The sequence below is a fragment of the Thamnophis sirtalis genome, unplaced genomic scaffold (assembly GCF_051295495.1).
Source record: "Thamnophis sirtalis isolate CommonGarterSnake01/CBP01778 unplaced genomic scaffold, rThaSir2_p1.2 scaffold_3, whole genome shotgun sequence".
NCBI classification, from domain to species: domain Eukaryota; kingdom Metazoa; phylum Chordata; class Lepidosauria; order Squamata; family Natricidae; genus Thamnophis; species Thamnophis sirtalis.
In genome coordinates, this window is record NW_028261383.1 from 160,839,135 (window position 1) to 160,854,492 (window position 15,358).

A 15,358-nucleotide genomic window follows, 5' to 3' on the forward strand; every position below is an offset into this window, starting at 1 on the left:
TAGAAGCGCGAGAGCGCGAGAGGAAAAATGAGTAGTAGTAGAAATTCTGCCTGCCGATTAGTCTCCAATTTAAAAAGCAGTCATTCTGTTATTTCTTGGCAACGTACAGGTAGTCCTCAACTTATGATCACAATTGAGCCCAAAATTTATGTGGTTAAGTGAGACATGTGTTAAGTGAGTTTTGCCCCATTTAAGACTTTTCTTGCCAGTTGTTCAGTGAATCATTGCTATTAGTAACCAGGATGTTAAGTGAATCTTGTTTCCCTACTTATTTTGCTTGTCAGAAAGTTGCAAAAGGCGATTCCAAGACCTTGAGATACTGCAGCGGTCATAAATATGAACCAGTTGCTAAGCATCTGAATTTTGATCACATGATCATGGAGATGCTACAAAGGTTGTAATTATGAAAAACGGTCATAAGTAACATTTTTCAGTGCTGTTGTAACTTTGAACAGTCGCTGAATGAACTGTTGTAATTTGAGGACTACCTGTAATGTGATAGCCTGTTTCTTCTCTTCAGAACTAATGTTTCAGAATGAAATATTTTACGAAGACAAGATTAGCTCCAGTGTTTATCCATAGGAGAACTGTTTTCACTATAGCACATAAACTTTAGAGTGGGAACTCTCAGGCCTCAAAGTTGAGTCTATCACAATGAATAATTGCTTCCTGGTAGTAAAGGAACCAGCTCATGATCTCTTGTTTTCCTTTTGACTTCAGTGAAGGCACTGGAGAGATTGTAAACAACACGGCGTCGCTGGATATAAATGCCTCCAGCAATTCTTGTACTGCTCAGTTCAAAAATTTGGTAAGTGGATTGAGAAGAAGTGAGTAGGAGAAGAATTGAAACAGCCTAACTGGTAAGATAGGCTGTAAAATGGGATGAGAAGCAATTTACCAAAAAAATGCAGAGAAAGCAAAATTGGAGGGGAAGGAGAGGTGTTGATCATGTCTGTCATTATGCGTGTGTGTGTAAGCTCAAATCAGTTTACAAGAAATCTCCATGTCATGGTCAGCTCGCTACGCAAACCCTGCTCTGTACTAGACATCAGCAATTTGGGGGTGGGGTGGGAGAAAGCATTGGAATGTGAGGTGGGTATTGAGTAGGGTACAGGAATGTAAGTGTTGGCTTGAAGCCTGAGACTGATCCAGCTCCCCAAGGTCATCAGCTGGGAAAAAGGCTGAGAGACCATTCCTAAAACAACATGAGTATAACCAATTGGCTGGACAATGGAGAGTGGGAGACCAGGGGAATGTTTTTCTATGCTATTTGTGTGTGAAAATGTTAAAACTAGCTTTTCCCCTTCTATACTCACATGGAATTTTCAGTAAAGTTATACTCTTGGTAAAAAATGTCCTCTTTGCCATCTCAACCAGTGAGACTGTTGACCACCCCAGAAGTAACTCACATTCAGACCATGGCCATGATTAACTTTAGAAATGTAGCAGTGTCAACCATCATTTGGGATGATGTAGCTCAGGTCTTGCACCATGACAAGATGCTAGAAGTGGTAGTATGACGTATATACCTTCAGACTGCCAGAGGGGATAATACTCTCCCATCTAGATAACTATAAGAGGAAAATGGGTGCAGCAGGGAACACAATTCTGATCCAAGTTTCCCCCCCCCTTCCAAGTTCCATCTTGTAAGGGAACTTTTTAAAAAATGATTTCCCTCATCTTCAGGACTGTTGCCTTTTTTTTATCCTCAACTCATTGTATTTCATGGGTATAAATCAAAAGGAACCTGTAGTTTTTTCTATTTTGCCCAACTTAATGGAAGCTTACAAATATAAAACAAAGGCATCTGAGTCCTCTATTAAATTCCACGAATGAGTGGCCAGAATCAAAAAAGAAAAGGTGATATGTGGGGCTCAAAAGATGTCCATGTAGCGCACGTTGGCATCTTCTTAGACCAAATGTATCTTTTCCTAAGATTGTGCAGCAGCTGTGCAAACCCAGGGAAAAATACGGCTTCTTTAAGGAGTCATTGAGAGATCTAGTAGAAGTGCCCCCTTGTTGGGAATCCCCTTTTCTCCTTCAAATCCCGAATGGTTACTCAACCTTACAAGAGATGTTTGCTTAGAAGCATGTTTGGTGAGCTTTGTCATTCAAGAAGGCCATTGGGAGGGGGGGGGGTCAACATATTATAAGCTGGGAGATAAGATTTGGAACAGATTTTCCCTTGCAGAAGTTAAGCCAACAGAGATTTGCCTTTTCTCATCTTCAGCTTCTCAAAAAGATCAAGCGTTGTGACCGCAAGAGTACAGAATCCGTAACGGAAGAGAAATGTGCTGTCCTCTTCAGTACCAGCATCTGCCTTGGACCCAAACAAACCAACTTCCACCTACAGGTAGAAACACCATGTGGGGGCTGGTATTATTCTTATAATTGGCACTAGTGCCATTAGTTGGCACAAGAGATGTAATGTGCTGCTGGCTTATTGCTTCCTTGAGAGAGAGAGAAACACACAAATAGGTTAGGCAAAGCCTCGAAAAGAACCAAACACCATTAGTGTCCTTCTCTGTCACTTCCCTCTTGAGCAGTTTGGCACCAGAGATACAAATAGGATGCAAATTTCTAGGTCTGGCAACAAGAAGGTTTTGTGGTGCACTTTTGGGAGGAATAATTGATCTGCTATGAGAAGAAACACTCACAAATGGGGCAGTATCAGGATTGGTTGACTATATGATGTTTTTTTATCCATGCAAATTTCCTTCTCTTGCCCCAGGGTTCTTTCAGTAGAACTTGGCAACAATTCTGTTTCCAATAATGATGTCATTAATCATGTATTAAACCCCAGTTTCCAACAATAGACAGATAGCTGGTTGTCAACCCAACTTCATTTTCTTACTTAAGTCTCTTTGGGTTTCTGGGCTTCACAGGATCTAATAGGATCTCTGTTTGTATTGTACCACCTTTCCCATCTTGTAATAAATTGAGCTTTATTACAAGTTCCTTAGGTCTGATTTGAATACCTTGCTTTTCTGAGAAGATCAGGAGCTTATGAAAGCTGAGATGAGTAGAGAAAGTTGGGAGAAATTGTCAATTTGGTGAGATCCTATCTTAAATTATTTCGTTCAATATGTTACAGTAGGGGAAGGCTTCGGGTAGTTGGCCTTCTTCATGCAGTCACTTCTTGCCCTGCTGTGTACCCTAAAACTGGTTTAGACTGGCTTGAATCCTGCACAAAATCACTCCTGATAAGAGCTCAGGATAGTTCTATATAAGGTGATCTAAACTGATTCAATCAGCTTAGCTCTAAGCTGATCAATCAGAAACAAAAGACAGCAGTCCATTTTAAAGAAAACCATCAGTTGTTAACTGCAACTCTTTGCTCCCTCCTGCTTTTCTAGGCTCTGTCGCTTCCCATTGTGGTAATTGTGCATGGAAATCAGGACAACAATGCCAAAGCCACCATCTTATGGGACAACGCCTTTGCTGCTCCCGTAAGTGAAAAGTGCAGACTAAGACTGCTAATCATTAAGGGAAGAATTTAATGTGGATATTTAATTGTCATAAAAGTGTGGATTCTCCCTCCCCCCATCCAGACCTTTCGCACAGCCCTCAAGATCTGGCTATCCCGTCAGGCCTGGGGATAAAGATCGTAATCCGTCCCCACCCGAATGATGAATGAATGTTGTGTTCTATTTTAATTTATGTATTGTTTATGTCTTATTGTTTTGTATTCCCCTCCCTATAAATTGTAAGCCACCCTGAGTCCCCTCAGGGAAAAGGGCGGCCTATAAATAATAAACCTAAACCTAAACCTAAACCCCCCACATTCCTTAGGAGAAGGATTTGAACCTATGAGCCTCCAGAAATCTAAGCCAGCCAAGGATGCTAGGAGCTGTTCAGCAACTTCATCCCAGAGATTCCCCATCTCCAACCTAGAGCCTCTCTATAATACCTACCATAGGAAAGGATCTGGTGGGGCAGTTAAATTCAGGGTTAAATTCTTACTCAGTCATGAAAATCACTGGATGAGTTTAGAATAGCAAAGATGGGGGGAAATCATGGACACTGCCAAAAATTCTCAAAGAAAAGTAAGATATGAACTAAAATTATTCCTGCCATTTGTATGTGGGGCCACATACAGTGGCTTCTCACTCTACCATTATGCCAGTTTCTGGAAAGGAAACTTTTCACATAAACTTTCTCTACGTGGCCCAATGGCGTTTCATATTTCAGGCTGAACTGGAAAACTAATCATAGTTCCATTGGTGTAAGCCAGTGGCACAGTGGTTAGAGTGCAGTACTGCAGGCTACTTCTGCTGACTGCTGGCTGCCTGCAATTTGGCAGTTCGAATCTCACCAGGCTCAAGGTTGACTCAGCCTTCAATCCTTCCGAGGTCAGTAAAATGAGAACCCCGATTGTTGGGGGCAATATACTGACTCTGTAAAACTGAGTGGGCTGTAAAGCACTATAAAGTGATAGGTAACTCTAAGTGCAATTGCTACTGGTATAAACCAGCTAAAAGAAATTGATAAGGCAGTGTGAAACCAAGGTAAGATTTAGAGTTTCTGTTCTTAGTGAGGGTTATTTTTTAGTACCAGATCAGCCTTTGAGGAAATATAGGAGTACTGTTGCCTGCTACAATTTATAGCAGGAGTGTGATGGATGCTCTCTCTCTTGATCTGTTCCAGGATCGCATTCCCTTTGTGGTGGCCGAGCGTGTTAGTTGGAAGGCAATGTGTGACACACTCAACCAGAAGTTCCTTGCTGAGGTGCAAACCACAAAAGGTCTACTCAAGGACCATTACTTCTTCTTGGCCCAGAAGATCTTTGGTGACAATATCACCACTCTAGAGGAACTGCAGAGATGCCACGTGTCTTGGTCCCAATTCAATAAGGTCTCTCCATGGGTTTTGTTAGAAGGTTGATATGATAACCTCTTCAGCTTATCTGGTTAGTGTCATCTGTTTCTCACCCTCACTTTGTAACTTTCAGGAGATGCTTCCTGGTAGAGGATTCACATTTTGGCAATGGTTTGAAGGCATCCTTGACCTCACCAAGAAATATCTGAAGAACTATTGGTCTGACAGGTAAGAAAATAAATGGATCAAAACCAGGATGCATTACATAATTCAGTTTGGTGCAGTGGTTAAGGTGCTGGACTAGAAATGAGGAGATTGAGTTCTAGTCCTGCCTGAGGTATGAAAGCTGGCTGGGTGAATTTGGGCTAGTCACTATCCCTCAGTCTAAATTTTCATAGAATTTTTGTTGTGGGGAAATAAGAAGAGAGAGCATTATGTAGGCAGCCTTGAGTTGTAAAAGATAAAGGTTGGATATAATTTTTAAAAAAAAAATAATAATTATAAAATCGAATTAGGAGTGAAAGTCTGAAAAGAGAACTTGTTTTCCTCCCAATTTTTTTTAAAGTATAAAAAAGTACATTTGTTGACCAGATCGTTTGAGTCTAGATACCAGCCTATACTGATACTCATAGAATAAGAAACTGCAGCTAGTTTTTCCCCCCAGTTTCACAATCAGAGAGGTGCACTTTTTCTTTTCAACCATTACTACAATTCTCTAAGCCCTGCAGTGTTGATTATTGATTTTCTCCTCTGTTTTCCCCCCTCTATCTGTCTATTTTGTTCATGCAGATTGATCATGGGCTTTGTCAGCAAGCAGTATGTTTTCAATTACCTGAGCAATGCTCCAGCTGGGACTTTCCTGTTACGTTTCAGTGACTCTGAGATTGGTGGCATCAGCATCGCCTATGTTTCCTACTTCCCAGATGGTATGCCTTTGCATAGGAGAGCTCCATATTCACAGAGCTGAAAGCGGAGGAAAAATAGGTTTTTCTGTCTCTGATGGATAGGTGATCGTCAGTGAAACCTTTTTCACTTTTACTCTGAAGTCAGCATTGTTGAAACGGAGAATAATGTTATTATATTCATATGCCCCCCCCCCAACTGCAAGCAATTCTAGGCAATTTATAATTGTTAAAACATTTTTTTAAATGAAGAACAATACAAAAAACAGCACAAGACAAACGAACAAGGATGTCAAAGAAAACAAACCCAGAAGGGAACAGAAAGGAAGAAAGGAGCTCTCCCAAGGCCTGGGCGAAGAGCCAGATCTTTAAGGGCCTTTGAAACACCAGCAGGGTGGAACCATTTAAATTCCAGGGGGAACTTCATTCCCGACTGTAGGCATGCTTCCAGAATCCCAATAAGTGGCAATGTTTAATTGATATTAATTTGGCAGTGCATCAACCCTGACAAATTGGTTGAGCACTTACTATGGGAGAGAAGCAGTCCCTCAAATAACTAGGTCCTCTGCCATGTGGGGCATTACAGGTAGCAACCAGCATTTTGAATTTCACCCCAAAGCAAACTGGCAACCAGTGCAGCTCACAAAGCAGAGGTGTTACATAGGCATATTGTGGCAAATCCGTTGATTCAAAAGGGCAAGGAATCAGCTAATTACATTTCAGATCTCTGATAACCTCTGGTTGTAAGGTTGCTGGGAAGGATGGGTGTGGTTATTGGTGCAAAGCTGCATGGCTGGAGCTGGCTGTTGGTGAAACTCAGTACACCTGCATGAACATACAACACGAGTCAAATTATCTACTCAATATTGTTCTACTTCTCTAACAAGCAGCAGTATTTTTAGGGGTTCACGTGAAATCCTTCATGTTCCTATCATGGAGCAGTTTCTGCTTCCACCATTTTATAGTGGCTGTCTGAGTTTTCATGTGTATACTGTATATAATATATACTCCCAACAATTCCTCCTGGGATCTCTGTGCCTCACTGAAACACATGACTTGCAATTTGCCATCAAGCAGAACTCTCCGGCTAAGTTTGACCACAGCTGTGCATTCTCAGCAGAGTGAGGGTTTAAGTCTTACAGGAACACTGCGGTCTTGCTAGGAGCAACTCCAGCATCTGGCTTGTGTATCACAATTCTTGGAACCTAGTTGCTTGTTGGCTAACCACAACCTCGTCTCTCCCTTGATTTGCTATTGTAAATTTGACTGGACCTTGGACTGCTCTACTTGGAAAGTTGCCTTGCCCAATTAAGTTCTTATCAATAACTAACTGCTGTTTCCTTGCTGTGGAGATTTGCAAAAGCAAGTCTTTCCCTTAACACACCAAGTGTCTGGCTTTTGAAAGGGTGCTAAAAAAAATGACAGGATGGGAATGCTGGACAGTTCCCCATGATTCACATGCCCACCGTTGCATGGCAGCAGAGGAGATCCAATCACTAGTCTACCACTTTGAAGATCGTGTGGCCTCTAATTGCTGCAGCAGGAAGGTTGGCATTGGAAGTAGGAAAGAACACATAGCTTTGTGGTGAGGAGCAGGACTGCAGTTAGGTGTTGGTGCAAGTATATGACGTACCCCAGTTTTGGCAGCTGCCTGGGCATTGACCTCTTGCATTTTCAGCCAAAGCATTGCTTACTCAGGCAACTTCCAGGCTCACCTATTGAATTATTAGCCAGTCTGCCTGCCAGACTGTTGAACTTTAGTTCTTGCCCTGCAATGGAGATTGGATACATAAGATAATAGTGTGGCAGCTTCTAACTCCCTTGGGATTGGAGACTATCAAGGAGAAGAAGAAATGTATGTGTCGGGTGTAATGAGATAAGCTGGGAAACGTACAGCAGTCAGAAATGCACCGTGGCTATTGAGGTACAGGAGGCAAAAACAGCTCAAGGATACTACTGACTGATAGCTAAGTTATTTGACTGCTGAGAGGTTGGTTACATCTGATAGGTTCTGATGAGAAAGGGATGGCAGATGATGTATAGAACATTCACAGTAACATCCAGGTCATAATGGGCAAGGGAATATATGATGGGAATCCAGGAGCAGGAGGTAAAATGACAGAAGAATCTCCTAGGAGAAAGACAAAGTTGAATTATGAATCCAAATCAGGGATTACATCATAAGTGATAACAGTGGTAAAATGTTTTTTCTTCCTCTCATCAACCTTTTAAAAATGACCCATTCCCTGCTGGGGAAGAAAGGGTCACAAGAACATATTCAGGACTGCTGTGAGAAATACTTTAGGGATATGACAGATAAAGTTACTTGGATTCACTCAGAACTAGATTCCAACTGGGCAAGTAGCGAATGAGATGATCTTGTCCTTTTGCCTGGAAAGTCTTTGCCCTTAAATACAGGATCGTTGAGACTGTTAACATGGACATCTGATTTTTAGACCCTTGTTATTCCTGGCTAGTGAAGTTTCTCTTGGGAGTGATATGTGGTTGGGAAGACATGATAAATGAAACCTTATGGATGGTTCTGCCTGGCTTGAAGGAGTTAGGTGTGTCTCCTCCTCAATAAATTGTTAAACTTGATCTGGGCAATTTTTGGCCAGTCTCCAATCTCCATTTTCTAGGGAAGGTGACTGATAAGGTGACTGGTTATAGTTTGAGAGGGTCCCGGACAGTGGTGGATTCCTACCAGTTCAGACCGGTTCAGCCGAATTGGTAGTGATTTGGCGGCCTGGGTCATTGGAACCAGCAGTGACCCAGGTCTGCCATACCCTGAACTGGTTCTCTGGGTGGCGCCATAGGCGCCACCATCTTGTTTTTCGCTTCTGCACATGCGCAGAACAATTTTTATTGTACTGTGCATGCATGCACATCAAGCGCATGCACACACAGTGTGTCCACGAGAAAACTGGCTGTAGTGCCCTGGTCCTGGAGGAAATGGATCATGTGGCTAGGTATAGAATGGAGATATCACTGAACATATGTGTCGATGCTTTGTGGCAAAGCCAGCTGGGAGATGTTGCGACTGTCCTGATTTCCCCCAATACTCTTTGGATACCATCAACCATGATATCCTAGATTAATTGTAGGGATTTGAAGTGGGGTGCATTGTGTTGTAGTGGTTCGCCTTTCTCTATAGCCTGTTCCAGATTGGAGTAGATGTGAAAGAGCGGTGGAGCCGAAGTTCCCTGATCTCAGCCCTCCAGTAAAATCTACATGAAACCATTCGTTGACGTGGTGGGTGGTACCATAAGTATGCTAATGACACCCGGTTAGTCATCTCGATCCCAAGTCAATTAAGCAATGCTGTTGCTGAGATCTAAAGGGAGGAACAGATCTATGCTTAATCCAATTTGCATGTTACCCAGACGTGGATAGTCATATAAATTTAAATAATCAATTATAATTTGAACTTGTAGAAGTCCCACCCAAAGGCCTGATATACAGAGAAGCCTAATTCAAGCAAATCCAATGCATCTAGAAAATGTGGGTGGCTGCTCTGGATCATAGGTATATATTTTGTGTGTGTGATGGGCTGACATTTTCATTTCTTTACGGGCTGTTTTCTCTTCCTTTGTCTCAGGTTCCACTCAGGTGGAGAACATCCAGCCATTCACAGCAAAGCAATTGTCCATTCGTTCACTAGCTGACTGTGTTCTGGATCTCCCACAGCTCCATATGCTTTTTCCTAACAGACCCAAACACGAGGCTTTCAGAAGAGACTACAACAGTGAGTGGTGGGGAGAAGGGCAGGGGAGGAGATACAGACCAAAGGAGGCTCAATTTTTTACAAGGGTGTCCTTCCCTAAGTGAGCTCTTCCTCTCCTGTTCCTGACAGGGGCAGAATTTAACATTTGATGGAATATATCTGGTTGAAAATCAAGTTGGGAGGCTTGATGGAAAAAATATGGCAGGCGTGGCTTTCAAAAACCAAGATCCAAAAGAATTCCATTATTTAAATTATCGATTCAAATTCTTTAAGCTTACTTACACCCAAAAGGAATTTTTTTTGCCAATAAACAGCAAAATGAGAAATGTAACATGATTAGAGCAGCATAAATTAAAAAATGACAAAGTAAAATGGCAAGGCATAAGATTTTTTTCAATTAGATAAAGAAATTTGATTTATATTCAGAATTCCCAAGAAAACACCTGAAAAAGGAACAAAAATGGCACCAAGAATACTTCTCTAAGAAGTTATTCCCAAATTGTTTTGCCACTATAAAGAAGTGCCTCTGTTTTAGAGACTGTAAATCAATTTACTGTGCACATGGTCCTATAGCAAGAGGGCATTTCTGGTTAAATTTCTTTTTATGTGTTTCTCCCCACCCCCCTTGACTTTATATTTGTTTAGATGGATATAGTAAAGAACAAGATTAAGTTAAATTCGAAAAACAGAGGAGCAAAATTAAAGTCAGGGAGAGAAAATATTTTATGTGTCCCACAATCAAAATAACTAGAAATGAATATGCTCATTGTGTAATGCTAGTCTTAGCTGAATAAAATTATCAAAATATAGTAGGAAATGTGTATTTTGACAGAACATGTATTATAATTCCGCCTGCCAGCACACATTTTAATTAAGGTTCTTATAGATCACAAAATAATGTGAAAGTGGAGCTTAGAATAAACACATATAAAATGGCATAGACCTGATCGGGGTTGATTTGCTCTGGGAGTTCTCACGCATGAACATTCATATTTCAAGTGACATGACGCATAATCAAACAAAAGGTGTGTCTGCAGAGCTTTTGCTGTATGTCAGTCAGAAAATACGAAGAGGCTCATTTCTATTGATGAACTTAATACTTTTTTTAAATGACTCAGAACCTGTTTGGAGATTCTAAAGATAAGGCCGAGCAAGTTACAGGATAAACTCCATCTAGTATTTGGATGGCAGCTCATAAGTGGAATTTCTGCCTGGACCAATTCCAGCATCCTTCTCTGAGAATTTCTAAGTCATTGAATGCATCAAACCCCAAACAACTGATTCATCCCTATTTAAGACTCTACATTTCCATAGTTGATAAACTTGAAGATATCAGGCTGAGAACTGCTGCTATAGAGGGAAGCAACTTCTGCTTTAGGGCTTCCTCTTGTTACAAAACTTCCTTGAAATTACTTTCTGTACAAAAAAATATGAACCGATTTGTGTGTTGAGAAGCTAAAATGTGGTTATGTTTCTTTCCACAGCAGAGACACGAAAAAACACCAGCAGTTACGTCCCAGCCACAATAAAGATAACTGTAGACTCGTGAGTGTGTGAATTCTCCAACTTTTTTCCTCTTCTCTTAACATTTCATGGGATTGGGTACAAATATGTTGACCATCTTTTCCTAATTAACCTTTCCAATAGTAGACAGGAAATTCAGACCTATCTTAATGAAGGAAGATCTGAAAAGCACTTTGGTCAGATGGCACTTTCTTTCACTTATGTCCCCTTTGTCCTTAGAGCTTAGAACATAACATAACAAGGTTGGAAGGGACCTTGGCGGTCTTATAGTCCAAGCCCCTGCTCAAGTAGGAGATCCTATATACCATTCTGGATAAATGGTTGTCCAATCTCTTCTTGAAAACCTCCAGTGATGGAGCACCCACAACTTTTGGAGGCAAGCTGTTCTGATTAATTGTTCTTGCTGTCATGAAATTTCTTCTTAGTTCTAGATTGGATCCCTCTTTAATGATCTTCCACCCATTATTTCTTGTCCCGCTTTGGAGAACAAATCGACCTTCCCCCTCTATGTGGCAGCCCCTCAAATATTGGAAGACTGTTATCATGTTGCCCCTAGTCCTTCTTTTCACCAGACTAGATATATCTAGTTCTCTCAACTGTTCATCGTACAATTTAGCCTCAAGACCCCTTATCATCATTTGCTTTTCTTTGTATTTTTTTCTAGGGTCCCAGCATTTTTTGTGTGTGTATCATGTTCTTCCATTACTATCTTACTGGATTTCCAGTTTGGGCTGTTTCTCTCTCCCTCCCTCCCTTCTTGCTATGGGGAAAGGAGTCCAACATAACATTATCAGACTGTTGAAGGAAACTAATGGATAGTATCTGGGTGGGGTTTTATTATACGCCATCCAGGGTCACATTCATGAGATGGACAACTATATATTGTAATTTAGATGGATTTAGGTTTAGGTGATTTAGATTTAGATTTCACCTTCTCCATCAGCCTTGATTTTATCCTATTGGTATCATTTTGAACAAGGCAAGTGAAAGCACTCTTTAAGATTAGATATGCCTCTTAGATCAGTATCTGTGAAAGTGCCAAAAGTTAACAAATGGATGTTCACACAAGTTGTGTTCAATTCTAGACCCTGCTTATTCCCTACATCAATTCAGAAACCAGTTGACACTCTGGGCAGCTCTAATGTGAATCTTGCAGTCCATTCTGATTCAACTTATCATGAGTAAGAACTTACTGATTGATTGCAGAGAATCCTACCATTGTGTGTCTATTATATAATGAATGTCTACGAAGGAGTACCAAGAGGAACTACCTTCTCATTGCCCCTATTTTTTATCCCCCAATCCTTCAAAAGTCCCTGTTTCACTGATTGGTTTCACTCCTTTAACATTGAAGGAGAATGCTGTGGAAGCCCAAGCTTGAGCTATTACTGGGCCTGGAAAATGAGAAGAAGGGAAGAGAATAAATTGCTATTTGTCTTCCAATCAAATGTATATTATTAATTTGTCTGGTGTACATGTATCTGATTATATTGGGTGTGGGAGGGAGGAAGATAAGAAAAGAAAACAGAACTTTTGTTCTGAAGAGAAGCTGCAATCTCAGGGAAAAGGTTGAGGGCAAGATTTCTCACCAATAGAAAATGATCCACCTACAAGTTCTGTAAAGCTGTTGTCTTCCAATGGAAAAGAACAATTTCATTTACTCTGATGTGAAACCATAAGGAAAAAAGGATTTAGCTTCCGGTAGCGGCAGTACGGTAGGACCATGGCCAGAGCAGTTTCTGGACTTCTACTAAGAGATACAGAGAAAAAAGAACATAAAATGCAGCTATTTATAAAATGCTTCGAAGTAGGATTGATGTAAGCATCATCTTCCCTTTGATTTTATGAAAGAAGATGTGAAAGTACTGTGCTAGGTTTCTTTTTTTGTAGTGTTGATGTGTATCCTTGGTATGGTTTTACTCAGAAGAAAAAAATGCTGATTAATTCAGTCTATGGGTAAACAGTAAGAAAGATGACCTTGACAGAAATACACAGGAACCATTACTTAGGCAAAAGTGACTGAAACATTATTTTATACCCAGAACAACTAAATCAGTGGTGAGATTCAATTTTTTTTTACTACCCGTTCTGTGGGTGTGGCTTGGTAGGCATGGCATGGCTTGGTGGGCTTGGTGGGCAAGGGAAGGAACTATAAAATCTCTATTCCCTCCCCACTCCAGGAGAAGGTTACTGCAAAATCCCCATTCCCTCCCAATCAGCTGGGAGGCAGAGAATAGATGGGGGCAGGGCTAGAGATGGTATTTACCAGTTTTCCGAATTACTCAAAATTTCCGCTACCAGTTCTTCAGAACTGGTCAGAACCTGCTGAATACCACGTCTGAACTAAATCCCATTCAGAAGCAGCTCAGACAGACTGGAATATAAGAAGGAAGAGGAAGTACAACACAATGAGACTTGAAAGACTCATGTCAGCTCCTTTGAAAGATGAGATCAGGAAATCAACTCTGCAGAAAGATTAAAACTACTTTTATTGAGATTGGCTATAAGTATGATATATCATTCTGACCTTAAAGATGTTTCTGCCCCTTTTGTCTAGGTGGCAGTTCCTGCGTATTTCTGTAAGATCCTCTTCCTTACTCTCTACGCTAAGTAGTAGTATGGGCCAATATTGACTGGATTCTCTGACCTCTTTTGTTAAAAGTAGTGATTCAGAGGGTGAAAGTGGATGTTGACTGTAATGTGAATGAGAGCAGATGCCTCATTTCTCCCTCCCCTCATTATTTTAACAATGCAGCTGCCCTCCCTTTTGTGGAAAGATATGAATCTCAAAATGCTTCATCGTTTGTTCGTTTTTTTAGGTTTCAGCTATCTTTGTTTGATATTGAAATAGAGCCAATTTAGTCTAGTGCTTAAGCACCAGGTTACAACCAGGATTCCAGGAGTGGATTCTAGCCCATTTTAGGCATGAAAGCCAGCTGGCTGACTTTGGGCCAGTCACTCTCTTTCAGTGCAATCCACCTCAAAGAGTTGTGAGGAAAATTGGAGGAAAGAGCATTAGTGATGTTCACTGTCTTGAGTAATTTAAAAGTAGTAAAGGCAGAATATTTTTTTTAATGTCTCTCTCTCTCTCTCTCTCTCTCTCTCTCTCTCTCTCTCTCTCTCTCTCTCTCTCTCTCTCTCTCTCTCTCTCTCTTCTCTCTCTCTCCCCTTGCTTTGTAAAAAAATATCCCTATCCCTATCTCTGTTTCAGACCAAAGTACTTAGGAAGACAGTGCATTGATTTGGAATTCAGGGTGTCAAACTGGATTTAATTGAGGGCCGCATCAGGGTGGTGTTTGACCTGTGGGGAGGGGGAGGGGGCATGGCCAGCTCAACATCACTCATTGAGGCTCCGTTGTTTGCTGCGATGGCCTCCTGCAGTCCTATGCCAGCAAAGACGGAGCCCGGGCGGGAGCTCCATTTTTGCTGGCAGAGGTACCATGGGCCGGTCATTCACTGTTTCCAGGGTGGCCCCGCAGGCCAGTTCTAAGCACCCCATGGGCCAGATTTGGCCTGTGGGGCTTGTGTTTGGCACCCTTTATTTAGGTGGAAGGAGAGAAGCTTCAAAGGAAATGTGTTATGAGGAATGATTAACTGCTCTCTCCTGTGCTAACTTTGCATCTGGTGGCATCATGCAAGTTACAAAATGGTGCCTATTGTGTGATAAAAGTTATATTAGGTAAAAACCACTGTTCTGCTTACTCCTCACTTAGAATGGCACTGTAACTCAGATTCTTTCTCCCCACCAAACCTTTCTCAAAAGGCTGTTGAAGGGAGCGGACCCCATCTAGGTCAGGTTTCTCAACCTCAGCAACTTTAAATGTGTGGACTTCAAGTCCCCAATTTTCCCATCCAGAATGCTGAGTTGAGAAACCCTGATCTACACTGCCCCTGGAGGCCACTTGAAGGAAGAGCAAAGTAAAAATGCAGTGTAATATAAATAGAAAGGTAGAATTAAAAAAACAATTGAGCCCAGAATTTTGTCCCAAAGTTGTGACAGTTGTAAAATGGGTCACCATGTGACTAGACCTGACTTTACAACCTTTTTTTGTGGCAATCGCTAAGCAAGCATGGCAGTCATTAAGCAAACACTTTGCTTTGCTCTTCGTTGAGCAAGCTCATTGTTTGCTGTGAGGCAGTTTTTGCCAGAAACTGAAAATAAATGGGGGCTTTCAGAAAAAAATTATAAATTGGCCTAATTGCCAAACGCCCAAAAGTTGGTCATGTGACCATTGAGAGAGGCATATGTTACAACTTCAAAACTGAGTCATAAGTAGTTTTTGATTGAGGGGGGATTTTATTGTAACATCGACTACCCTGTTTCCCGGAAAATAAGACCTCCTCAGATTATAAGCCCAATCAGGCTTTTGAGCGCATGCACTAAAATAAG

General features: G+C 41.3%; 1 protein-coding gene across 6 annotated transcripts in view; it reads left to right on the forward strand.

Moving 5' to 3' along the window:
• Positions 1-15,358, forward strand: part of STAT6 (signal transducer and activator of transcription 6) — an 89,248-nt gene that overhangs the window by 67,157 nt on the left and 6,733 nt on the right. For 4 of the 6 annotated variants that reach the window (XM_087710612.1, XM_087710615.1, XM_087710611.1 and 1 more), the window contains 9 exons: positions 721-808; positions 2,231-2,353; positions 3,357-3,449; positions 4,648-4,854; positions 4,952-5,046; positions 5,608-5,744; positions 9,319-9,465; positions 10,929-10,989; positions 12,054-12,149. In XM_087710612.1, coding sequence (XP_087566738.1) covers positions 721-808; positions 2,231-2,353; positions 3,357-3,449; positions 4,648-4,854; positions 4,952-5,046; positions 5,608-5,744; positions 9,319-9,465; positions 10,929-10,989; positions 12,054-12,149 — 1,047 coding nt within the window. The remainder of the gene's footprint in view (positions 1-720; positions 809-2,230; positions 2,354-3,356; positions 3,450-4,647; positions 4,855-4,951; positions 5,047-5,607; positions 5,745-9,318; positions 9,466-10,928; positions 10,990-12,053; positions 12,150-15,358) is intronic. The other 2 variants (XM_087710613.1, XM_087710616.1) reach the window with 2 other exon arrangements.